General features: G+C 48.4%; 1 protein-coding gene across 1 annotated transcript; it reads left to right on the top strand.

Annotated features, from left to right (window-relative positions):
- Positions 1-1,373: 1,373 nt before the first annotated feature.
- On the top strand, positions 1,374-25,336 carry Nalf2 (NALCN channel auxiliary factor 2). The gene is made up of 3 exons (XM_038315748.1): positions 1,374-2,234; positions 24,403-24,574; positions 24,969-25,336. The coding sequence occupies exons 1-3, from the start codon at positions 1,374-1,376 to the stop codon at positions 25,334-25,336; spliced, it is 1,401 nt and encodes a 466-aa protein (XP_038171676.1).
- Positions 25,337-27,084: the final 1,748 nt, after the last annotated feature.

Here is a 27,084-nt window from a genome sequence, read left to right on the forward strand (position 1 = left end):
CGTCAGTGGAGTTAGGGAGTCTGGACCGGTCCTTTCCGCAACCTGCTCCAGTGTCCCCTACTCAAGAGGACGAGGGCAAAGCTACCCAGAGAGGTAGCAAGAACCTAAGGAGATGCCTCCTGCTTCTTAGAATCACCCTCAGAAGTCCCCTAGCCCTCGGGGGGAGCGAGGGGCGGTCCTGGGGAGGGAGGCGGGCGCCGGCTTGGTGGGGGGAAGGGGAGCGCCAGGCCTGGGACTCAGCGTGTGGCGTGTGCACGCGGGGAGCGGTCGGATGAACGGAGGCGCTGAAGTGAATGGAGTTGGGGGTGGACTGGAAACATCCCCAAACAGCACAGGCTGCGGCCGGCGGGGGCTGGGGTTGGGGAGGGGGGAGTCCTGAGGCGCAGGCGCAGTCGGGGCCCCAGTCCCGTTCCCTCCTCCTCCCGGTGCCTCTTTCTCCGCCCTGCTCCCCTCCAAACACACTCGCACACGGGCTCTCAAGGTGTTCTCCGCACAGCGGAAGATGGCGACAGACTGAGGGGGCATGGCCATCGGGAGCCACGGGGCCATGCCTTTGGGCGGCCGCCACAGCGGTGCGAAGCAGAGGCGGAAGCGAGAGGCGCACTAAGTAAAGCCGGGGCGTCCGCGTCCGGGCGTCTGGGGCGCTGCGGGGAGCCAGGTGGCCCGCCCGAGCCGGAACTCCCGGGAGCCGCGGGTGCCGAGGCAGGAGCAGAGGCGACCCGGGACCGGCCCCCGGCGGACGGCTGGAGCACGAGCGAAGCCCGAAGGGCCGGCCTAGGAGAAGCGCGAGCGAGCGAGCGAGGCAGGGAGCTGCACTGAGCGGGCAGCGGGCAGCGGGCAGACGGGCGGGAGAGGAGTGGCGCGGGCGACGGGAGCGGAGTGGAGCGGAGCGGAGCGCGGCGGGGCCCGCACGGCGGCGCTCAGGGGCGCAGAGCCGCGCTGCTGAGCCGAGACGGCCGGGACGGAGTGCGAGCCGGGGAGGGCACCAGTGGCACGGAGTGAAGTGGCGCGGAGCCCGGGGCAGCCGAGGGGCCCGACACTATGAGGAGTGCGGCTCTGCCGCCGCAGCCACCACCGCCCCAGTGCCCAGCACCGCCCCCCGCCGGGACGGCGGGCTGCGCTTAGCGGGTCCGGCGGTAGCGCCCCGACTGCCAGCGAGGGAGCGCGGGAGGGGCGCGGAGACAACCCGAGAGCGCCCCGCGACTCCGGTCTGAGCGGGGTCCCCCGGGCTGGCTGGCCTGCCTCGCCATGCAGCCCCCGAGGTAGAGCCTGGACGGCGCTGAGGAGCGCGGAGCGGTGCGCAGCCCGCCCTCCCGAGACGGCCGTCCGGCCTCGCGCCTGCCTACTCCCTCCAACCCGGACCCCCCTGAAATATGTTCAGGGGCGCTTGGATGTGGCCCGGGAAAGACGCCGCCGCGCTGAGTATCTGCTGCTGCTGCTGCTCCTGGGCTCCCAGGCCGAGCGACAAACCTTGCGCCGATTCTGAGCGGGCGCAGCGATGGCGACTGTCCCTGGCGTCCCTGCTCTTTTTCACCGTGCTGCTCGCTGACCATCTGTGGCTGTGCGCGGGGGACCGGCCCCAGGGCAGGGAGCTGAGCGGCGCCATGCGGCCGCCCTGGGGGGCCGGCCGCGAGCGGCAGCCGGTGCCTCCTCGCGCGGTGCAGCCGCTGTCACCGCCGTCGCCGGGCGAGCCCGGCGCGTCCTCGGGCACCTGCGGCCCGCGATACAGCAACCTGACCAAAGCCGCCCCAGCCGTCGGCCCCGGGCCGGTCTGCGGCGCCGTCCCAGAGCCCACGGGGCTGGACGCAGCTTGCACCAAATTGGAATATTTGCAGACACTTTTTGAACCGACCACCCCAGCTCCCCCTCTGCGGCCCCCCGACGCCCCTTTCCGTACCCCGGCTGAGTTCCCCTCCGCCAAAAAGAACTTGCTCAAAGGCCACTTTCGGAACTTTACTCTCTCTTTTTGCGACACCTACACGGTCTGGGACTTGCTGCTTGGCATGGACCGCCCAGAAAGACTGGACTGCAGTCTGGACACCCTGCTGGGGGACCTGCTGGCCTTTATGGCCAGCCCGGGCTCCGGGACCTGGGAGGTATGTAGCAACTGCATCGAGGCGTACCAGCGACTGGACCGACATGCTCAGGAAAAATATGACGAGTTCGAACTCGTGCTGCATAAATACTTGCAGGCAAAAGAGTACTCTATCCGGTCCTGCACAAAAGGCTGCAAGGTAGGGATTGACGACCCATGCCACAACAGCTACCTGGCTAGAGGCAGTTTCTGTGGCCGTGGGACTGGGGGGGGGGAAAGGGTCTCCCTCTCTATCCATCGCACCACTCCCACCGTTCCCAGTGTAGCACTGTGTCACCTGGAACCCCTCCCTAGAGAGGGACCCATAGGGATTCAGGTCAACTTCTTCGAGTTTAAGGTTTGAACCTTTTAAGGCTGGAGCTTCTGATACACTGCTCCCCTTCCTGCATGAGTGGGGAGCGGGGCCCTGGACTGACAAAGTGGTTGAGGGGAGATTGAGAGTGTGCTCCCCAGTCTCCAGCATCCTGGTTGGCCCTGAACCCCATTCCTCGACTAGATTAATTCTGGTACTGTCCGTGAAGGAGGGGGGTGTACAGCAAGAGGAAGAATATTTGACTACCTAATCCTCACCCTTTGGTTCCTGCCAATGGATGAGAGGCCAGGCCACGCCTGGTGACAGGGTACACCACACTGTTGACCTTATACAACCTGAGATATCTGGCCAGATCCTAGGCAGGGGAGCCCAGGGATGCTTGTCTTCTCTTAAGGAGAGAACCTGTAGGCTTCTGAATTCTGATGAGAGAACGCACGGGGAACAGGGCTTTTCAGCTTGTGGAGGGGCCATGAAAGATTGGTGCAACACAAAGCAAAACTCCCAGGGCTCCTGGCTAGTGACTAGAAAAGCTGGGTTTCTGGCTGCTAGGGATGGGCATCTAGAGGAAACCAGGGGGAAACAACTGTAGAAGGGAAGGGACTTTCCTCCGGAATAACTGGGTGTTGAGAAATTTCTTGACCCTCAATCGGGTTTTTCTCTATAGTAGGTAGGTGGGGCTGTGCAAATTTGGGGCCTGAAGCTGCTTCCTGGTTTTTTTTTTCCTGCCTGGCCAGGTGGCCTGCTTTGAAAAGAAAGAGCACAGCAAGGTCAAAAAGGTCAAGTGACAACAAGACCAGGTGGGTCTCACACATTCTGGAGCTGGGGACCACCAGCTGGAGAGTAAGGCAGTTGCCCCCTGGTCTAGATCGTCTCCTCCCCAGGCTTTGAGAAGGGGCAGCAAGCACTTCCCGCAAGCATTGCTCCTGTGGACTTGTGCAAGGTTCTGCTGTTCTCTGTGGGCCCCCTAGGGATTTGGGGTGGAGGGCTGGGGAGGGAAGGAGTAGCTCCTAGATCCTGACTTCACTTTCTCCTTCTCCCTTTTCCTATTCTCGTAACCTAGCAGTCTCCTCCCGCCTCTCTCAGCCTCAGCTGACTCACTGCCTCACTCACACTACCAAATGAGATATTCCACTTCTTAAAGGTGTACAGACAGAGAGACAAACATACACAGCCATGCACCACCAGCAATACTCCAGACTAAGTCATCCAGAGAAACGGTGAGGTTGTCACTTTCAGAAGCAGTGCTGTCAAAGCAGGCACCATGCCACATACATCTCCCTATGGTGTCAGAGACATGCATACAATCACATGAGGAAAGACACATTTTGTCATACAGAGCTAGAGACACGAACTCTAATTGCCTGCCACCGACATACCCTCGGTGAGAGCAGAGAGATATTGTCCCCTAGCAGACAGAATAAATGATATCTTGCAGTCCTCTTTCCAAGCCTATAGCCACAACCGTTCTTTTTCAATCTCCAAAATGAATGAAAACCATGGCACAACTTTTCTATGGGGTTTTCTCCCTGTTATAGTTGGCTCCAATCTCCATCTGACCTCACACTGAATTAAAATCCCTCACATTGGTTGCTGATGCAAAGCAGCTTGGTGTCCGAGGAGGCAGTGGTTCTCTCTGATTCTCGGGGTCTTATCACTGCTGTCGAGGGCTAGTTAGCAGCTTGCTTTGGGGCGCATTACTTCACTTCCTCTAATCTTTTGTTTCCTCGTTTGTAATGCAGGAAAAATATCCTTGCCCTGCCAAAGTCCCGAGTGTTTTGTGATATTTGCATGGGAATGCATGGCTAATAGCATTTTGTGCTAAGAATTTAACACCTGGCATAGATGTAAATGTTTCAGGCATTTGCATACGTTATGAGAGTACAACTGCCTAGGTTACTCCATTTACAGATGAGGAAACTGAGGTACATAAGGGTCGTACGGTTTGCTCCACAGTAATGAACAGGAATTCCAGCACTCCAGCTCCCTGTCCTCATGCTAATCCCTTGCTTTTGCCCTCGCTTCCTATCAAGTTCCCCAGGCCCTCTCTCCTGGCTCGTTCCTTTCCAGAGTGAGAGTTCTCAGGCTCTTCCTGTCTTATGCTGGCACCTGGGCTGTGGCAACTCCTCGATTCCTCTGTGTTTTCCACCTCTTCCAAAGCTTTCTCCTCCAGCTGAGGCCCAAACCTGTAGTCTTTAGTCCCGTTTTCTGATGGCATGAAAGGAAAAGGCAGTTCTGGTCCCCATTTCCTCAGCCACTCACCCCACTTCTCACAGGCCTTCTTCATCTATACTAAGCCTTCCCCTGAGCTCAGAGCCCTCCTTTCCAGCCCACACCCCAAGTGGGATCTCATGGGTATAATGCCCCACACCCACAATTCTCTTAAGTGACAAACTGAAATCCCAGGAGGATAAGAAGTTTTCTTCTATGTCTGTAAACCAAATCTGGAGACTGGTTCTTGAGCCAAGTGACCCCCTATTCCCAGGGCCCTTGTTCTAAGTGCCTTGGTCAGATCCTTCCTATGTGACCCTAGAAACCCCTTTCTCTGCGTCTGAGATGTCTGCCCCTGTTTTGGGCCACAGAGGGCCCCAGGAATCATACCTGTCCTCGCTGCTGCCTGTGACACCTCCCAATTTAGTACCAGCTGCAACATTTCCTTAATGTGCGACTGACTTCCTCTCACATAACAGAGATGAGGCTAACCCGAGCCAATGCCCATCCCCATACTGGCCTCTCCTAGGTCTAAGGATGATACGTTACTTCCTTATTTCCCTGTGAATCCCCTCCTCCTCCTCCTCCACACACACACACACACACACACACACACACACACACACACACACTGTCACTCCCTTGGGCCTTGCCCAGGGTTACCATACAAATCCCCTCCCACATCTCCATCCTCCTAATCTTGCCATGCCCCTGCCTGCTGCTGATTGCTTCTCTCACTTCTGTCTCTTTCCTCCTCTCTGTTCAGAACACTCAGGGTGAGGAGAATGAGGGCATGGGAGCAAACTCTGGCTTCTTTTCTCAGAGCTCTTCCTCCAAGAAGCCCGAGAGGCCCAAAAGGAGAGACATCGTCAGTTCTTTTGGCAGCCATTAGCTGCACTAATCAGCTAGTTGAGGACGGATGGGCTAGTGCTGATCCACTCCAGACTGTCTGACACCCACCTGGCAGCCTGCTCCTTTGATACTGGGACGGATCAACTGATGAGGTTGAGAAGGAGGCTAGAGCCTGAGTTCCCGGAGAGAGTTAAAGGAGTTTGACTTGGGAAAGAGGGGGCTCGGGAAGGTGTGATCTCAGATTTAACGCCTCAAAGGGGTTGTCCTTATATGCATGTCTTGATTAGCCCCGAGGGACTTCACAGAAAGTCCTGCATTCCAACCTAGATTTCCCTTCTTACAAATGTAACCTTGAACCTATGAACCTCAAGTCTCTGAGCCTCACTTTTTCATCTGTCAAATGGGGCTTATTCATCAGGAAAGCTCGGTAAATTCAGTATTAATGAGAAATCTGTACAGCATCTGGGCTTAGCACATCAGACACTCTCCCTTCTGGTTTTCGTTGTGAAAAGAGACTGCTTTAGAGCTCCCATCCCCAGGAGGTATCTGGCCCAATGCAAGTGCACTGCTGGGTGAAAAACCAAGGCGATGACCTGAGGACTCTATTTGCATAGAGGAAGGAATTGGATCAGGTGACCTCAGAGGTCTGCTTCAGAACAGAGGTTAGACGTTAAAGTAGAGCCTGCTCCCTGATCAACAGCGTTGGATGGGAGAGGCTAGGGAAAGAGGTTTGGCCTCAACACCCCAACTGAGGGAGAGGGCGGGGACTGCCAAAGCCAGCACCTTGCCTTCTGCCCATACCCACTGGGGCCCTGCTCTTCCTCCAGTCCGGCCTGGCAGCTGTTTCTGCCTCACTGCCTTCTCTCCTCCCACCTGCCACAGCTTTCCTTCCAAGCAGGACTGTCGGGCTAACACTGGAGATAATAGGAACTAAAGGCAAGGGGCTTGAAGTACTGGGCAAAGGGCAGGAGTCTTAAGTCGAGTGGTAGTTCTTGTTACTGCCCAGGCATTCTCTCTGACCCAGAACTCTTAAAGCCAGAAAGGGGGCCCCCGGCCCCTGTTTGGAGGCAGAGGGAAACGGAAGCCATTAATAAGCAGCCTCCTGGGATTCGCAGCAAAGCTGGCCCTAGGGGCGGGGCCTCCAGATCCAGAGCAGTTCGTCTCATCATCACTAAGGACTGCACACATGGTGATCTAGGAGAGGTCAGGGGCACAGCATCTCAGAGCAGGCACAGAGAAGAGGCAATGCTTACAGCTGGGCCAAGGGCTAGTAAATTACAGCTGGGAGTGACAAAGTAGTCACCTGTTGAAATACACCTCTAGATCCTGACCACGCCCTCTACTCCAACCCTCATGCTCTGCCTACACTGTAGTCCAGGCTCGACATTCCTATCCAGATTTCAGTGAGCACTAACCGGACAGTGTTTTATGACCCTTGGCCCTTCCCAGATCACATCCCACACCACACTAACCCTCATCCATGTATCTGCACACTTCTGCATTATCCCAGAACTTACCCCTTGTCTTCCTGGCCCAACTACCTCCTGCCCCACTTTGTTCATCTCCAACAGCTGAATGGCACCAGCCCACTCTCCATTTACCTCCAACTTCCAACCATACCGACTTCTACTGTGGGTTTCACACCCTTCTCTGCCTCCCCTGCCTCCCCTCCTTGGCACCATACTTCTTGCCCTTGGCACCTCCATGTCCCCTTGCCCCTTACATCCCTCACATTCTACTCACACTTAATCTCCCTCGCTCCATTTCTCTTCCTGCCCCGATTTTCTTTCATCTTCCAATCTTCTCTTCTTTTGCCCCTTTCCCCGTCCATCCTCTCCTCTGATCTTTCTTATCCTTTTCCCTTTCTCCAGCCTAAGCAGGGCAGACATATACATGGCATACATACATATACATACATACATATACAGGGCATGCAAACACACTCATATACATAGACACACATGTAGTGTGAAGCAGAGGGGCTGCGTCCCGCCACCGGCTAGCTTTACACCCGAAATAATTACACGGAAACTGTATTCTTTTAAATCCGCCGCGTCACACTACACACACAGGTACACACATCCCCTAGTCTTCATGGCTACTTCCCATCTTTCCTACAAGCTAGTGGCCTGACTACTATAGTCACCATAGCAACGGGAACCTTCAGGAAGGGTGTACTGGTATCTCCAGAAGATGGGGTTGTGGGAAGTAAAGAGGGAGGAAAGGTGCCCAGCAACCCGCCACCCAATATTGTTCTGGCTGGAAGTATCCACTGAATATGGGGTGGGGATGAGGAAAGAAAAGAAGTGGATGGGACCAAGATCAAAAGAGAGTCAAGGATCTTTGACTACATCGAGAAGGCTGTAAGGATGCTCCCAAACTATGGGAATGTGTGCTGTTATCCTCTGTAGACATTAGTACCTGAGAGAAAAAGTACACCCGCTCTACTGTATGTGGTTGGGGATGTAGGTCAACACCTGAGACTCAGGGGTTTGGAGTTGTCTTAGAAAAACTTCACTGTTGGGGCAGGTCTTCTGTGAGCCTCATGCGCCAAGGCTAATTACCTGCGTCATGCTTCTGTAGCGTGGCCATCTAACCGGACCCTCAGCTCCTCTCAGTCACGTGGCATGCCAGCTGCAGGTGTGTGTTGAATACTAGGAGCCACCCCTCCTTTTGGGGAGTCTGCACAAACACATTTCTTCAACAATGGTCAGGTAGGACCCTGGAAAATGGGTACGTCTGCATCCCTGTGGTTACAGGGTACAGACTAGGATCTATTCAAGGAATGACATATCAGTGTTCTGTTCATGCTCAGAAGAAAGAGTTCAGAGAAGCCTGAATTTGAGACCTTGTCAGGCAGGGTTTAGAGGGAAGAGCGAGGGCATTCAGTGGGCTAGGCTTGTGGCAAGAAGGAGCTACTACAAAAGAAGAAGGGTTCCCACAGCCAAAGTTCTTGTTCAAATGGATTCTGGAAATGAGATCTGGAATCTGAGCCACAAGTTTTTGGGCCAAAAGATGAATCCAGCTGGCTCCAAAGAAGAAAGGGATAAGAAAAGGAAGTTAAAAAAAACAAAAATCAAGCTTTTGAAAACCTAGACGATGTTGTGTGTGTGTGCATGTGCGTGTGCGTGCGTGCGTGCGTGCGTGCGTGCGTGTGTGTGTGTGTGTGTGTGTGTGTGTGTGTGTGAACTCAATCTTGACAATGTTCCTAGCAGGAAAGCACCATTACTATCCCCATTTTACAAATGTAATAGTCAAGGTTCAGCAAGAAGAAATGACCTCCTTAAGTTACATAGGACAGGGAGCTGGGTTAAAAAAACTCGTTCTTTCCCCAGTGCACAAATGTATAAAGAAGACGTTAATAGTGTCTGTCAGCTGTTGGGGGCAATGGCCTGCTAGCTATGAACAGACTGTGGTGAGAAGCTGGGCTGGCTAGATGGGAGGCTATTGGAAACTTAGGGAACCCTCCGGAGTAGCTCAGATTCCCCAGCAACCTCTTTGTTCAAGGTACCTGTTTGTTGTCCTTAAGATCCAGCAACAGGTTTCTCCCTCTCTTGGCAGCCATATTTTGCCTCATGATAGGCTATCCAATCCCAAGTGGTCAGCCTTAAACACATAAACATAGGAACAACATTAAATGGGCTTAGCAGATTTCTATATGTGTATGTGTGTGCCAATAATAATTAAAGAGGTCATAAATTGGGGAGTAGGGATAGCATGGGAGGAGTTATAGGATGAAGGAGGGGTAGAAGTGATGTAAATACAGTACATGTGTAGGAAGTTCTCAAAAAAAATCAATTAAAATTTGATTTCAAAGGAAGACCCAGTGGCAATCACTGAGGTATCCTCTTAGGATAGTAACAGGAAGATCGGAAGAGGGGAGGTTTGTGCCTTCCTCGTCTGCAGGCTTAGCAAAGAAGAAGGGAAGAGCATGGCTACACATATCTTAAGAAAAGGTATATCTGTTAGTTTCTCAGTCTCAGTCTACTGGAAGTATCCGCCAGAGAAGAGAAAAGAAGGTGCCCTACACAGGCCTAATGCCCGCTGGAGCCCTGCCCCATCCCCAGCACACAGTGGGAGCTGGTAGAACCGAAAGGGAAAACAAACGCAGGGAGATCTTGTCACCTAAAAGCCAGATGATGTCTTGCCTGGACTCTCGATGTCCAGTTCCCATGCCAGGATTTTGTTGAGTCCCCAGTCGGAGATGCCGTGTCTTTGCCTTGGAAACAGAAAGGAAGAGGTGGCCCATAACATTCTGCGTGAGACAAGGGCGTGTGGTAATGTGAACATTGCCGGTATCTCCATCTTACTTGGTTTGAGGCAAGAAGTTAGCACATCTACCCAGCTAACTTCTGAAGCATGTCGGTTCAGTTTTCAACCCAAGTTAATTCTTCAAAATTAGTTGGTTCTTCAAATAATAGACTCAAAATCTTTATTTTTCCTTGCTTATTAAAAATGCGGTCTTTGAGAACTGTTAGAAACAAGAACTATTATAGAGAAAAGGGGTTTTTCATTGTTATAAAGTATACGTAACAGAACTTAGCATTTCAAGGATATAATTCAATGGCATTGAGTACATTTCCATTTCATTACTACTTTTAAAGCATTTTCATTCTCCCAAACACAAATTTTCTACCTGTTAAACAATAATTCCTCTTTTCTCCTTCACTCTATTCCCTGGCAACCAACAATCTGCTTTCTATCTCTTTTAACTTGACTGTTCTGCATAACATACAGAAGTGGAATCATACATTATTTGTCCTTGTGCATGGCTTATTATATTATATGATGCTTTTAAGGTTCTTCGAAGTTTTAGCATCTATCAGTATTTTATTTCTTCTTATGGCTGAATAATATTCCATTGTGTACATATGCCACATTTTGTTTATCCATTTATTTCTTAGTAGATATTTCAACTATTCTACTTTTTGACTATTATGAGTAATGTGTGTTATGAACACTGTTGTACTAATATTGGAGTACTTGTTTTCTCTTCTTTTGAGTATATTTAGGAGAAGAATTACTTGGCCACACGATAATTCCATGCTGAAATGGTATTGGTTTGTTTTTGAGACAGGGTCTTGCTATGTAGCCTAGACCATCCCTGAACTCGGATCCACCCTCCTTAGCCTCAAGTGCTGACGTGACAGGCATGCACCACTGTGTCCAGCTTATAGTTAACTTTTTGAGTGGCCGCCTCCCAGGTCTCTAGAGCATCGGTGTCACTTTCCGTTCTTACAGTTTGCGATCTGCACCATTTTACATACATACCAGGAGTGATGTGAGCAAGGGTCCAAATCTCTACATCTCTGTTAACACTTAGGATTTTCTGGGCTCTTTTGATAATACCCATATTGATGTGGCCACATGGTCTCCTAATATTTTATTGTAGGTCTTTTTAACTTGCTGGCACTCTGAGTACCTTTCCATGTACTTAAATATTCATAAGCTCCATCCTTGATGAGTGGATGATATTCGGTCACAAGTTACATAATTGATTTAGCAGGCCATGTACCATTAGATATTTACATTACTGCCTATTTTTTACGATTATATATAATCCTCTGATGGATATCTTTGGTCATAGACTTGTTTCCAATCTATGATTTTTGCTAATAAAGACTTTCAATTCTTTTACCTTATTCCTGTTCTTTGCTGAGTTTTTTGAATCACAAATGATGCATGCTTATTTTATCAAACCTAACAATATGGAGATTTAGAACGAGAACGTTAATAATCCTATTCAGTCTTTCCTAGTTCCATTGCCCTAAGGTCGTGAATGTTAACAATTTTGTGTATATCCTCTTCTTCTCTGTAAGCTTACATAAACAACTACACAAAATGACTCTGTCTTTGTTTTGCATACAAATGGAAGTATAAACATCCATTCTGCGGAATGAAGTTTGAAACTAGACTTACAGAATCACATTATTAACCTCTTTAATGCTACGGGCATACATTACTAAATCTCTTTCAAATTACTAGATTATTCTAGTTTATACCCTCAACAAAAAATGTGAGGCTAATTTGCTTGAAAAATGATCTAACCTCAGCTTCTCGTTGGCATTCCTTTGGTTCGACATTTGTTTCTCTTGTTTAGAAGTCATTTGTAATGCTTGTTTGTGAATTGCTAGTTCATGTTTTCTGTTTTTATTAACAATTTGTTTGCTCCCCTTCATATGGATTAATGATATTACCCTTTTTCTGATGATATTTGTCGCAGATTTGCAGAACTTGCTGCTTGGGTCTTAGAGCTGAAAGGAGAGAATGAAATGGAAGGGTGCCATCCCAATCATGTCACGTCCTTCATCTTCCTTAATTCTTATGCAGGCCTTGTGAAGTGTGCACATACTGTTGCCATTTTGCAGTGGGCACTACAGTGGCAGAGTAGTCAAATGGCTTGGAGTCATCTAGCTCATGGAGTTGGAGCTGGAAGCTGCATGTTGGCAGACAGCACTTCTACTCAATCTGTGCTAGTGTGCATATGGATAAAGCTTTCTACTTCGGTGTTGGAGACATCATTTACACAGAGGCGAGGGTAGGGCTGTTGTTTTTAGCAGGACCCAGCTTGTTTATCAGGAAAGTGGGTCGGGGAGGTCCACAACCTTGCCTGTGCTTTTATTACTGGCGAGAGCACACCTGGGATTTTAAGTGCAGGCCTGTTTGAGATAAAGATGTTTGACTCCAACTTCCCACCACCCGTGCAGCTTACTTAACAACCATCTTCTCGGATTCAAGTTGCAGCTCAGGGGTTGGGGCGGGGATGTAGTTGGCTCATAGTCATAAGCAACTTAATGGTCACAGCTCATTTCCAGTGATATGTCTAAGATGACAAGCTAGTTATTGGCAGAGGCAGAGGCAGAACCAGAACCAAGTTTTGACTGCCCATCTGTTAGAGTCAAGGCTTCTTGATGAAGAATATTTGTGGGAAAGGAGCAATTATGTGGGGTGCGGTGCATAAGATGTCACCTTTTCTCTGGTCTTTGACATTTGAGTGTTCCAGGACAAGGCTATTCCAGATTCCCAGAAGCCCTCAGATGGTAGGACTGGGGACAGAACTCATGCCCTCAGGGCAACAAAACATTTCTACTAGAGACAGCTTCCAGGCCTGAACTAATTGTGCGTATGTGTAGGGGAAGAGGAACAAGGAATGCTTTGGGACTTTGTTTTGCTTCTTGTTTATTGGTTTGCAGCGCTGGAGCCAGAATTCTGGCCTTGCATTGGCTAGACAAGTGCTCTACCATTGCACTACATCTCCAGTCTGACTGGAGTGCTTTGATAGGGAGCAGAAGTGATCACTTGTAGAATCCGAATGTCATTTCCCTTGCACCCACTTACAGATCAAACTCTACTTCTACAGGAAGTGGGATGGATAGATTGATTTTGGAAAATCATTCTCTATCCAAGTCTAGAAACCTCTCCTCAACAGGGCCTGAAATTACACCAAAAAGAAATTTGAGTAAGAGAGTTTGAAGGGACTGCCCCCAGGGCAGTATGGTTGGTAGAGAAGAGCTGGCACACTGCAGTGCAGGGGTTCTCTGTAGAGCAGCTGCAGTACCAGTCGTTGCATTGTGCGTTTTACATTTCAAGATCGTATTGATTTGTGTGAATGGGGATTGCGCATCCAACAGCACACAAGGGAAACTTCCGGGGGCCAGTTATCTTCTTCCGCAAAATGGATCCTGGAGTTTGAGCTCTCTCCTCAGGCCACCCTCTTTGCTAGCCTTTAATGTAATCTTTGCTCTCACTTGGAACCCCACTTTTAACCTTCAAAACGAAGAAATGGAGTCATTGTGAGGCTTGAAGGACAGACATCATCCTAACTACTTACAGTGTCTTTGTGGTAGAAGGTGCTCAAGAAATGCAAACCACCATTAAGATTATCATTGGTTATGAGCCTTGGATAAGTTATTTAAACTCTCTGGTCCTCTCTGTCCTTATCTGTAAAGATTTGTTTGTCTCTCAGTGGGTGATTATGGGGAATCAATGAGTTAATAAATGTCAGGAGTAAATGCTTAGAATAGAGTTTGGCATACAGTAAGCACTTAATAAATGGTAGCTATTTTCTCATCTTAATTAGATGTGCTTAGTCCAAACAATTGCTTAATACCCAGTCGAAATTCCCAACACTGAGGTGGGCTGCTGAGGAGGAGGAAAAAGTAGTGTTTGAAGAAGTAAAGTGTCTGGGGTGGGGGTGGGAATTAGAAGCTAGAAGGCAATTGGAGACATTTTAGTAAGTGCATAAAGACCCATTTAAGTGGGTGAGGTAGCAGGTGGAGAGAGAGAAAAGGGTCTCCCAAAGTCCGTGATTCTCATTATAGCAAAAGAATGGCCATAGTCACCTTTGACCAGGTTTCTGTTCTTCCCAGCCTGTCATCTACCTGGAGGAGGGTAGGGAGGAAGGAGAAGGGAGCTGGTTTTTCAGTGGTCTAAGTGATGGTGAAGATGGCTTTCTGGAAAAAAAAAACAAGTGTGCTGCAGAGAGAGGACTGTGTGCAACTCAAAAGATACTGTACGTGCCCGTGTCACACTAATGTCAGTCCTGTGGTAGCCAGCACAACCACTGTGCAAAAAAACCTCAGAAACTTCCCTCCCCCATCTTAGCTTCCCTCTTTGTCTATAAGACTCCTTGTTTGCTCTTTAGTTTGTTAAGTGCACCTGGATGGAGCCCAGACACTCGTGATGGACTAGATGATGTCCCAGGGCCTCTGGGGAAGGGCCATGTGGACTGAGTCTGGCAACGTTGGTTATATCAAAGTCTTTGGTATTTTGCTTTGTTGTTTTTGAGGCTCTTGACTGCAGATGAGTTTCTTTCTATTTATTTTTTCATTTTATCGAAGTAATACATGTTCATAATTTTCAGTTACTGCCACGATACACATGATACACATATGCACATGCATGTGTATATGTCTCCAGTTGCTCCTGAATTTGCTCTTCAGAGTTAAAGAGTTGAAACTTTCCTGGTTGTGTTTGGTTTTGCCACCACAGTATTAAATGCTATGCCAATATTGCAATGCTACTTGATTTTTCCTGTGTACATACACAGAAAACAAAAGCAGACAAAAGTCCACAACATGTGTATATTTGTGCATGTATATGTCTTTTTAATAATAGGTAAATATGAATGCTTGTCATTGAAACAGTAGCCTATGTTTCACCCTTCAGCTCACTCTTGAGTGTTAAATACTTATGATTCTTCTGACTGTTTTTGTTGTTGTTTTGCTAATATTTCTTCACATTTCTAAATGGCACGTCAATATGCTATTTCTTTTTTCTGTTTTAAATTATCTATTTACTTTTTTAAAAAAAATCTGTTTAGAGGAAGATTTCGCTCTCTTACTACGGGCAGCACCATATGTGTGCACACACTTTTCCTCCTTTCATACATCTAATATGTGTGCATTCAAATTTCTGATTCTAGCAGTTTAACTTATTTACATTGTTAATTTTATAACTATTGTTTACATCTACCAATGTAAGACTGTATGATTAATATTTCATTCCTTGGTCAACTTGATTTCTTCCAGTTAACAATAACCACTTGTTTCCCCTTTGCTTGGTTTTCTTTGACATTTTGCTAACATATTGCCAATTTCTTCATTCACTGTAAAAATCCATGAAGACATATTCATAACCCATTATCTTCATTTTTCCCTTTCTTGGAGTTCTTCACATTGGTCTAGCTGCTGGGAGCTTAGTTTTCAGGTATTTGGCCAACAGCTTCTTACGCATACATCCTCCAGTCTATATCAAGAGACCTTGTGAGACCCTGAAAAGACTGTACATGAAAGTAAGATATGATCTCTGTTCTCAACAAGCCTAAAGTCTTAGCTATGTCTCACTGGAAAGCTTGGACTCTATCCTGTGACTTTGAATTAGGTTATCTCTTTGGTCTTATACTTGAGGCAAGTTTCCCCCCTTCCTTCTGCAATGAGTTATCCATAGATTAAGATATATTCCCCCAGAGAGCAAAGGGTATCTCAGGCTACAGTAACAGAAACAGTTTCTAGGACAGGAAGCCTGATAGCTCTTCCACTTTGTGTCAATAAACATATCTGGGGACTGTATTCAGTTGCAGAAAAAAAAAAGACAATAGTGGCTCTTGTGGCTGAATGACCATACAGAAGAGGCAACTAAAAACTCCATCTTTTGAAACGGCTGGAAAACCTGGAGAGATGTTTGGCTTCTTGGAAGCTTTGTGTACACATACTTACCTCTCCTTTTCTTTTCTTGCATCCCCTTTTCAGATTCCTCCAGTCTTCTTCCTTCCCCTGCTGCTCCACTGGAACTGTTCTCACTGTGAGGAGACTGGATCTTAATTACCCAAACGAATGTGTTCTCACCTACAGAAATCCTTATCTGCTGGCGCCTCCCTCCCCCCCCCCCCCCCCGGTCTTTGACATTCTCTTTTCTCTTAATTTACAGAATGCCACTCTCTTTCTTTTCTCCTCTAATTGCTTTGGAGGTTCAAAGCAGAGCCTTGTGCATGTTAGGCAAATATTCTACCACTGAGCTACACCCCCAGTTCTCCTCCAAGCTCTTAAACCACTCCTCCATCTCCATCTTATTTCTTTCCCCCACCTGAACTCAAGTTAGTGTTTCCCCAAGGCTGCTGTCTACAAAGGAGCTCTTTGTCTCCTCCCTAGGCTTCTATATTGCCTTAGCACCTGGGGCGCACTAGGTTACACTGTCATAAGAAGTAACCACCAAATATCAGAGGCTTTAATACAACAAATGATTATTTCTTTCCATGATTCATGCCCAAGACAGGTCATCAGGGATGACGCATCTTTTTATAATGATCACTGTATAGGGAAGAGGAATCATCTATCTCAACTTTGCTTCCACAGTTAGAAGCAGAAAAAAGAATATGGCAAGCATGTGTCAGCCCTTCAACTGTCTCCTCAGAAGTAATCTGTGTAACTTCAAGTCAGGTTTGATTGCCTGTGTAAGGCTTATGACCATGCCCAACTACCAAAAGAAAGTATAGTCCTACTGTGTTCCTAATGACCAACCCCTTAGCTCCCCATGACTTGGAGCTCTTTGTCAAGATCCCCATCTTTTATTTTTTACTTAAGTTTTTTGAGATATTGTCCCATGTAGCTCAGATTTTCCTTGAGTCTACCATGTAGACAAGGCTAGCCTTGAATTTGCAGCAAGCCCCCCTTGTTCTGGCTCCTAAGTACATGCTAGGATTATTGATTGGCATGTGCTACCACATCACTTTCAGATCCTTCTTTTAGAGCTCAGGCCATTCGTCCAGCTGCATCCCTAACATTTCCATTTAGTAGACCCTCATATACCTCAAAGCCACATGTCTCCGAGTTGACTTCATCTTCATTCTCAGATATACCCCTCCTGCATCTCTTTCCTTAATAAACAAAACCAGCAGGTGTGGTGGCACATGCCTTCGATCCTAGCACTAAAGATGTAGAGGGGAGAGGATCACAAGACTTCAAGGCTAACCTTGGCTACTTAGAGAGTTTGAGAGCAGCTGGTCTACATGAGACTCTGTCTCAAAAGAACAATTTTTAAAAGACTAAAATGAAATCGTATTTATCTTACCACACAATCTGGAAGTCTAGTAGGTACCCCAGACCCGTCTACCTTGGCTGTTTTCTCCATCTCTGAGTAATCCTCTCGGTTTCACTTCATTAACATTTTTTCTCACGTCCACTTCTTCCTTGCAATTTTTTTCCCTCAGGCAAGAAAATTTTAAATTTTGTTGGATCGTTCTCATAACCATTGTGAAACCAAAGTCTCACAAAAAAACCTTAATATTGTATCTTAACATTCATTCATTTAGTGTGCATTATTGCCAACCTCAGTGTTAGGAGAGGTTCCTACACTCATAAAATATATTTATCCATTATTACCTTCACCTTATTTTAGTACTTACATTTTTGTACTCTCAAATTTTACATTGTGCCACTGATGTCTTAATCGAGGCCCTCGCAGTATTTTATTCAGACGTTTGCAATAGTCTAGCTCGTCTCCCTGCCTCCAGTCTTAACATTAACACTCAGTCCTCCGCACTTGCAGACAAATGTCGGAAAAGTTAGTTACAAAAGTGATAAGCAACCTCCTCAAAACCCTGAAACAAGGTCATACTAAATTGCCCAGATTGGCTCAAATTTGTGGTAGGCCTGCCTCAGCCTACCAAGCAGCAGGGATTACATCAGGCTAGGAGTAAACATATTTAAATAAGCGGTTATTCTGGCCCATTAAAAGCTCTCCACTGCCTATAGGAAGGATCCTAGTTCCTCCCCAGAATCCAAGGCGTGTTGGTATGACCATGTCCTTCCTGTGCAGCCCCTGTTCCTTCATAACCACCTCTCTGCACCCTCTAATTACACTGAGCTACCTGCATTGTCTGAACCCAGAATTATTTCCTACTTGCAGGTTATTATGCCTGCTGATTCCCGTGCCTGAAGAGTACTTTATTCCCTCTCTAGTTCACCTATTGAGCATCTACCCCACCCCCTTCAAGTTCTAATTCAAGCCTTCCCCACATGGAAATGTGTTTTCTGTCCTTCAGCTTCCAAAACACAGTTAATCATTCTTCCCTTTATCCTACCATGGTGGCAAGTACATGCGATTTCACACAGAAGCGTATACTGATTAATTCACATGGCTGTTTCCCTTGCTCGAGACAGGAATCTTGTCCTATTCATCCCCTTTATCTGCAACTCCTAGCATAGAGCCAGGCACTTGGGTATCCAGGGTGTGCTTATCGAATGAACAAATGAATGAGGAGACTAGATTCAGAGTTTACAAATTCCTAAGAGCTGGCTCAAGCGAGGAGCAGGGCTGTAAGTGTTATATATGGCCTCAGAAGAGCTAGTAAGATACATGGGTGAAGTCACAGAAAGGCATTTCTTTTGACGCCAAAGAAGGAAGAGCTTCATGAATCACCAGAGTTCTCTGAAGCTAAGGGCTACCTATGAAAGCAGGAGCACTCTGTGACAGTGTTTACGATTAAAAGCTGCGTGGTACTTTACTGCGATGATGGGGTGGATAATTTGGTGGAGCGATGACTCTCACAGTCCTTTCCATTACAGAATAGTTAGGAACTCGCCTCCTCTGCTCATCTAATTGCTATCACTCATCTAGGCCCTTTCCGAACTGTCCCCAGATTAGGGATAATACTCCTCCATTAGTCCACCCTTGGCCAGACTGGGCACATCCGGCCTTCAAGCAGATGGTGGAAGAGGCGTGGGAATATAAGGACCCTCTAGACCGGACTAGCTTTAGGCCACCTCTCCAGCTATTTCCCCCACCTTTCCTTCAGGCCAGACCAGGCCACTGTGACTCATAACTGCTCATACTAAGAAGAACAGCTGTTGCTTATAGACCCTAAAGCAAAGCTCTGTCACAACCTGGATTTGCCTTGTAATGCCTCTAATCCGACTCTGACTTTACCAATCTCAGCGGACTACTGCAGAATAACATCCATGCTCTGACACTGGCTTTTCTCTGGTCTGGTCCCACTCTGTTGGAGTCGAGAGTAGGAAAGCACTTTCTCCTGCCCAGTAGAGCCCCTCTCATAATCCGATGTTCGCTCCTAGATTCTTCTGTGCAAGAAGGCATCAAGTTAGGAGTAAGGGTGTCTCTCAAATCTCTAACTCAGTCATTCCCTTTTTATGGACCTCAGTTTCCCTGGGGGTAAAAACTGAGGTTAGGTTGGTAGCTTGTATTCTGTAGCTTTTGCAGACCGTAGATTTTTGTCCGAAGCTCAGCCCTCCTTGCTGAGTTGCTTTTACAAGCACTGCAGCTGCGGCTCCTGGCCAGGGGTCCCACGGGTACATTAAGAAAATAAGCAGCCATGAAGAAAGGGTCTGTGGGGAAGATTTGGATGGGGAAACAGACCCTAGGGAGAGAAGTGAGCTGGAAATCAGGAAGGAAACTGCTTGCTTCCTGGTTGTAAAATAACTGAAGCTTTCCCCTTGGAGGGCTTTCCAGCCCCAAATCTTGGAGCTGCCAATGGCTTCCTCTCTCTAAACCTTCTGGCCCTGAGGCCTGACTTTGGGATGTGGCTGTGCGTTTACACAGTCTTGTATGAAACCAGACATTTCTTTGTAAAGGAATGTAGAACAAAAATGCTCTGGCCAGGGCTACAAGCCAGTAAGTTGAGGATAAGGCTAGCTGGGTCATTCCACTCCTCCCTAAACTGACAATTACAGGGCCCTGGAGGGGTGGAGATCTCCTTTGTCTCACCCCTCCTGTTTGAGGGGTGGTTCTCTTGCCCAGCTAGGAGGAGGGGTGAGACAGACTTCCTAGCTTCCTTTTTGGGTTAATTGGTGTTCCCTCTAGTTATTCCCTATTTCCTTCCCCTCCCAGTTCCCATAGCAACTGGGCTGTAGCAGCTAGAACTTGATTGAGACCTGTGGTGGCCCTACTGAGGTGGGGAAAGGGGATATTGGTAGTTCACGGTTTCCTAACTACCTGTTGTTCCCTATCCCTACTCCCTCAAGGACCTAGGATGGGTCCACTCAGAGAACAGGGCATAATGGAGAGAGCATTCTGATGGGTTGAGTTTGAAGATTCTGAAATTCTAGAATAGGCCTGTTCTTGTCAGATGTCCTCTCCTATCCAGCCCCTGGTGTCTGGCCCCTAGCTGAGGATCCAGTTGCCAACAGAATTTTTCAGTAGGAAGAAGATTCCTGGAGTTGGAATTATGAAAGCGGGTTTCCAGTTCTTTTCTCTACCATTGTTTTATGTGGTTATACTCAAGTTCTTCTCCCCTTGCTAGACCTCAGTTTCTCCACCTATATCATGGTAAAACTGACATTCTCAACCCTGGCTGCATGGTGAAAATTGCTTGCGGTCATTTTCTAATTACAGATGTGCGGGCTTCTGCCTGCAGGGATTTTGACTTTGTTGGTCTGAATGCCGTGTGAACCAGGCGGGTATATATATTTTTAAACTCCCTAGTGGTCCTGGTATACAGCCAGAGTTAATAATCTGAGAGCAAAAGCTCTCCAGGGTTCTCCCAACTTCCTTTATCTGGTTCTAAGGCACTTCCTCCTCTTCCTACAATGCTCACCTCAACAAGCCCATATAGCCCTTTCCTATTCTTCCTGAGCAGTGCTCTGGCCTTCTGTCCCAGCCCCGACCAGCCAGCCACCTGGCACGGGCATCAAGCACACTGGTGAGACAGGACAAGGAATATAAGACGATCCTGGGAACAGAGTTTCAGAGTCTAAGGTGGCCTTATTGCCAGGTGGTAGCATTGGACGCCAGACTATCACCTGAAACAGTCCCCAGTCCACCTTAAAGCATATGGGCCAGCAGTGTCTCAGCTGGCCAGCTGTGGGGCTTAGGAATTAGATTACCTCTGAGCTCACTGTGGCTCTTCTACTTCTATTCCCCTCATTAGCTTCTTGCCTGTTCCTGCCTCACCACCCACAGGCCTGGTGTCCTCCCCAGGCAATCTGCTCACCCACTTGTTGCCATGGTGACTCCAACTGGGGGTGTGAGGACTGAAGGGGGGTCGGCTAATTAAGGAGAAAGGCCATACTCCCACTGTCAGGCCACCCCTTCTCCCTCCCCTCCCCTCTCAGATGAAGGGAGCGCCCAGACTCTGTAGTTTGTTACTGAGCTAATTGCAGTCACCCCTGAGGAGAGCAGGCCCGGTCACTGGGAACTCCTTGTCCAGAGGCAGAAACACTGGACTGGAAGAGCCAAGGAGACTCCCCCAGGGTCCTCTGAGCCCCAGCTCCACTGATGAGCACAGAGCAGGGGGCTGATTACACAGTTTAGGGAGAGAGAGACCAAGGTGGGCTCTTGGTCTAGGCTGCTGCAGTGGGATTGCAGCTGTGGACAGAAACGCACCTTGGCACTTAGCGACCCAGAAGATGGAGGGATGGAGGGAGTTCTTGGGTGCTGAGGCCCTTGGCTCTCGAGATTTTAGTTTCTTTTCTGTCTCACTTCTGCTTCTCCTTTCCTCTGTCCAATTGTCCACCCTTTTTTCGTTTGTTTGTTTTGGTTTTGGTTTGGTTTGGTTTTGTTGAGACAGGGTTTCTCTCTGTCACAGCCCTAGCTGTCCTGGAACTCACTCTGTAGACCAGGCTGGCCTCGAACTCACAGAGATCCGCCTGCCTTTGCCTCCTGAGCGCTGGGGTTGAAAGCTGGAATCACCTCCTCTCGGCTGTCGATCCTTCTTTTAACATGTATCTTTCTCGTTTATTCCTGTCCTTGTTTATCCATCCCCATGCTCTCTTGCTCCTATCTTTTTAGTGACCCCTTCTCTTAGCAACCCCCCTTGCCTCCATCTTACTCCTTCTGCCCCTGCCCGAGCTCACCTTCCTGCTCTTTTTTACACTTTTCTCACATTCACCTCACTCTTATTCTGTGTACCCCATGTACACCCTCCATCTCTGTCTCTCCGTCTCTTTTTCATCACAGCTGTCATCTTACCTTGGTGATTGCTATCATCTCTCATCCTGTGCACCCCTACTTTTTATTATCCTTTTCCTTACAATCTTCTCTTTTACTACATTTACCACTGCCACTTCCTGTTACCCCCTAAGCGCCTTCCTTACAGCCCTCTTTTACCCTTCCAGCTCCTTCCCTGCTTCTTACCTTTGCCTGTTCATTTTCACTCTCTTTTTTATTCCATTTTCCTCCTTTTGGATATATGTCTCATCTCAGTTGTTTCGCCTTTAGGAGTTTGTATAAATAAAACCGAAGACGTGTGCATTAGACTTAGAAATGTCTGCAAAGATATCCGGTGAAGCGCTGTTTATTATGGTCACCATTTAGAAGAAACTCTCAGATGTCCATGACATTCATCTGAAGCCATTCTCTTGTCCTAGCCCATGTGTACTCATTCATCTCTATATCTTCGCGCAAACCGTCGCCTTGTTGGCACATCTTATCAAAAAATCCTTCTTTGAGCCCAATCTTGACCGCTTTTTTTGATACAGGAGCTCAAAACTCACTATGTAGAGAGAGATGATCTTGAACTCTTGATCCTTTGGCCTCTACCTCCCAAATGTGGGGATTACAAGCACACCGCCATAGCTACTTTATACAGTTCTAGGGACTGAATACAGGATGGATTACGAGAGTGTACCACCAAAACCTACCTTATGGCTTGCTAGGGGATCCAGCCAAGAACTTTGTGCATTCTGTGCAAGGACTCTACTAATTAAACCATATTCATAGCACCCAATCTCAACTGCTGTCTCCTCATTGAAAGTTTTCCCACTTTACTATTATCTTAGCCACCAGGAACCACCATCCAACCCTTGTTCTGGAATAAATCATATGTCACAGATTGTTAGGTATGTCTACTTATGAAACTGGAATTTTCATGGGGGAAGGGACCTGTCCTCATTTACTTATCCTGTTCATTCAGTCATGAGATTTTTAAAATATATATTGTGCTGAATGCATAGTGGTTAATAAAGAAGCTCATGATCTTATATGCAGCTCACAGTTTAGTGGAGCCAACAGAAACTAAAGCAAGGATGCAGACCAAGTAGCATTCGTGGTGAATAAACAGTTAAGAATAATTAGGGCTGTGTCCTTTGATGAGAGTACTGAAAGAGACACTCGGCAGAAGGGATATTTATCCTGAGCCCCGAAAGATGTAAAGGGTTCATGTATATCAACAGTCGGGTGAGGAACATTCTAAGCCAGGAGATCGTGTGTGCCAAGCCCAGAGGTAGAAAGAAGTAGGGCATGTTCAAGAAAAAGAAAACCTGCTTTGTGCGGCATGATGGGCTTGAAGAGAGATAGAAAATGAGGTTGGAGAGAGATGGGCAGAGGTGTGCAGGGCTTTGAAGTCTGTGCTTAGATATTAGGCTTTTAGTCTAAATGCATCTCAGGGCCTGGAGCACCGGAGTAACATAATTTGATAGCAGCTTGATTCCACTCTTATTCTCGCACAGTAGATTGGAACAAGTAAAAGCAGGGGTGGGAGGCATCTGTTATCCAGGTGAGAGATTATGGTGATCTTCAAAAAGGTGGCCTTTGGCTTCCTCCAGGAGACATTGGACTAAAGCTGGGGACATTCTTTAAGAGGAGACACTGCTACTGGTATCTAATGTGTGGATGCCAGGAGTGCTACTCAGTACCCACCAATGCACAGCACAACCCCTAAGATAAATGATTATCTGTCCCTAAGTGCCTCAAGTTTTTCTGAGGAAGCATAAACTTGAAGAGAGACAAGGTATGGAGCAGGGGAGCTTTCTCACTAGAACTGGCCTGGGGTGAGAGTAGCCTAGATAAAGGAAAGAGAGTACAGATGGAGGGAAGCCACAAGGAAAGATTCCAGGAGCAATGGAGCAGTGGCCATGATGTCTGCTCCAGACCAGGGCTGAAGCCAACAAGACAGAGCCTGGATTAAGTAGAGCTCAAAGACACATGTGGTCCCTGGAAAGGCAGATTCCAGTTTTTATTAAAAATAACCCCTCGCATTTGTATTGCCCTTTAGCATTTATAAAACATTTTCGTATGTGCCATACTTTGTAGACCAAAGTAGTCCAATGAGGTAGAGCATGAATTGTTATCATCTCTTTCTTGAACTTAGATGCTTACTGCCATCAGCAAAGGAAATGTTTATAAAGTTGAATGGAACTGAGATTTGCTTCATTTTATATATAGGGAACCTCAGAGGGGTCAAAACGCCTCTTTGAACCAAGTGTAAAATGATAGAGCTGGATGAATTGGTTAGGAACATTCCTTCTATTCTGACATAGGATTAATTTTGTGATTTGGGCCAACAATTCTAAATCTTCGATGGTGGTGAATTAGAGAATTCAGGAGCCCTGGCTTTGAAATGGGTCATCTTAGGGTGGGATGTAGACAGTTCTAACAAGGCCTCCTCCAAACTCTGGGATTAAGTTGGCTTAGCCCCATGGGAAACACAAGAATCCCTCCCCGACATGGCACAGGGGCTGATGCTGTTTTCTTTCCTCCACAGGCTGTCTACAAGGCCTGGCTATGCTCAGAATACTTCAGTGTGACCCAACAGGAATGCCAGAGCTGGGTGCCTTGCAAGCAATACTGCTTGGAGGTGCAGACCCGGTGCCCCTTTTTCCTCCCTGACAATGAAGAAATGGTGTATGGAGGCCTCCCTGGCTTTGTCTGTACAGGTAAACTCAGGGCCCTGGGGAAGAAGGAGGAAGTGAAAGAGGTTAGGGGCATGGGGACAGAAAGGCATTAAGGGGAGTCAGGCTAGATGGAGGTCAGTGGCAAGAGCAGTGGGCAATCAGGTCCCCAGTTTGAGATAGGGCCAAATGGAACAGGATAAAGAGAGCAGAGTGACCATGTCTATTCAGAATATACTGAACCACAAGTCACTCTGGAGAAACTGGTGTAGTCCCTGGAAGAAGAGAACTTAGAAGGGAAGATGCGAGGGCTGGAAGGGAGGGTTTCTTGAGTAGGGCTACCTGAGCCTCAGCTTTGAACATCCCCTTTCAGATAAGGCAGAGCCATGATCCCCCAAAGCAGCCCCCCAACACACACACTTTCCTTATCCCTTGGCAGGGTTGGTTGATACTTCACCAAAGCGGCCGGAAACCAAGTGCTGTGACGTGCAGTGGGTCTCCTGTGAGTCGGAGAAGAAGAAGTTCAAGGACTCTGAGTCCCCCAAAACCCACCACCAGCAATTTCACCATTCCTTTTTCCACTATCACCAACCGTACCAACACTACCACCCCCGCCATGATCCCCCCAACCGTGCCAGCAACAAACCCGACCTGCTGCTGGTCTCTGGGGGCTCCTGCCTCAGTCCCAGCAGGATCCGGCTCTGTGTCCTTGTTCTTATACTCCTCCATACCGTAGTGTCCTTCTCTAGCGGCCAGGGTGGCGGGGGACTGGGGCTGGAGACACTGCCTGCCCTAGAGGAAGAGTGACCTCCACCACATACTGACATCAGCTTCAGCCCTGCCCCAGGTTGGGGGGGGGGGAAGGAGCACCTCCCACGGGAAACGTAGGACCAGGTGGAGGTTGGGGGAGAAATGTGGGACCATATATTGTCCCCAGTCTACCCCTTTCCTGAAAGCAGCTCCAACAGAATGGCCTGAAGGCCCACAAGGGGCTGCAAAACTCACCCTGGAGAAAAAGGTAGGAGCAGCAGGTGTCCCCTCCCAAGCCCCGCCCATAGGGCTTAGTGGAAAAAGGGGAGGTGAGGGCTGGAATTGCCCACTCCTGCCAAGAGCCCTGACCCCAGGGGAGGAGGCTGCCTACCCCAGCCTCATCTCTGCATGGAATGTTGGGGACACAGAGGGGAGTAGTTCTCCCCCCTCCACATTCCTTTCTTTGCCAAGATCCTTAATTCCCTCCTGCCCGTATCCCTACAGGTGATGGCAGACAGTGTGGTCGCCCTCCTGCCACTTCAGCACACCCTGAGTGTGGGGCCGTCACAGTGAGAAGCATCAACTGGGGGCCTGAGGCCCACAGGGCCACAGCTAGGAAGATGCCCCTGTTAAGCTGCCCCCACCATCCTAGGCAATGAGGGATTGGAACTGGATATGGAATGGGTGGTAAAAGAGAAGGAAGATAGGGAAGGGAAGACAGTGGAGAGAGGTGGACAGAGAACATGAGGAGATGGTTGAATACTGCTACCTGTCTTTGGGAAGGTGGGTAATTAGCATTGAGGCAGGCTCAAGAAAGGCCCCCCAAATCAGAATGAGGTGCATAAAGAGGCCCCCTGGGGAAAGAGCCCAGGAGCCAAAACCCAGAAGGCTGAGGGCACATGTTGGACTGCCACTGTCTGGAGGGCCATATCTTACAGAAGGTGCACATACTCCCTAGGGCTGCCCTTGCCCTGGAAATCTTGGCCTTGTGGCCACAGACCTTTCATTTCCAATCCCCACAGGGAGGAGGGACTTGAGCCCAAGTGCGTCAGGCCTGGCCTGGGTCCCCATACTCCCCCATCTTGTCCTAGCCCAGGCCTCCATGAAGGAGAACCTGGTGGTGTTACCCCAGAGCTCTCCAGAGATGAGCCTCCCCTAAACCAACCCGTGTCCATCCCCAGCCTACCAAAGAGTATTCATCCTTTTCCATCCCTAACCTTGTGGCCTATTGTCCCACCAAGGGACAGCTAGACTCCTTCTTACCCTTTAGCGGGTCCCTTTCTCTAGCCACCCCTTGCCCTTGCTGGACAAAGTTCAGAGACTGGCAAGAGGCCTCTGCCTGGAGATAATATTTAATGTGCTGCTGCTGACCCTTGCCTGAGAACCTTCAGTCAGTCTCGAAGGGTGAGTGAGATGAGGCTCAGAAGCCCTTGGCCTGCACTGATCTGAGGAAAAGGTAGGCCACATTGCCTGGTCACTGAAAAGCCAATGAAAGCTGACAAGAACACGAACTGGATTCTTTATGGGGCAGGCCAGGGGCTTTCAGAGATCAAAAGGATGAGTAAGGGAGGACAGTCGAAGGGCAGCATTACAGAAAAACAAGCGAGGGCAAGGGAAGGAGGAGCTGCACCTTGCCAGCTTTAAGATGGACGGATGCCTCCCTAGTCAAAAAGGGTTCCTTCATCTGAGGGCAGTGGTTGGATCCCAATTCAGCTTCATGAGCCTACGGAGCCCTTCTCTGCCGGTTTACTCATATCTCACAGCCTGTCCTCTGCCTGGACCCTGTGTCCTCCATCTTTGGGCCC

The sequence above is a fragment of the Arvicola amphibius genome, chromosome X (assembly GCF_903992535.2).
Source record: "Arvicola amphibius chromosome X, mArvAmp1.2, whole genome shotgun sequence".
Classification (NCBI taxonomy): Eukaryota; Metazoa; Chordata; class Mammalia; order Rodentia; family Cricetidae; genus Arvicola; species Arvicola amphibius.

What these genes read in the sequence shown, in the direction of transcription:
- Nalf2 (XM_038315748.1), top strand. Translation starts at nt 1,374, where the DNA reads ATGTTCAGGGGCGCTTGGATGTGGCCCGGGAAAGACGCCGCCGCGCTG. An exon ending in CCTGCACAAAAGGCTGCAAG is followed by an intron (nt 2,235 to 24,402) that starts GTAGGGATTGAC and finishes TTTCCTCCACAG; the next exon opens with GCTGTCTACAAGGCCTGGCT. An exon ending in CCCTGGCTTTGTCTGTACAG is followed by an intron (nt 24,575 to 24,968) that starts GTAAACTCAGGG and finishes ATCCCTTGGCAG; the next exon opens with GGTTGGTTGATACTTCACCA.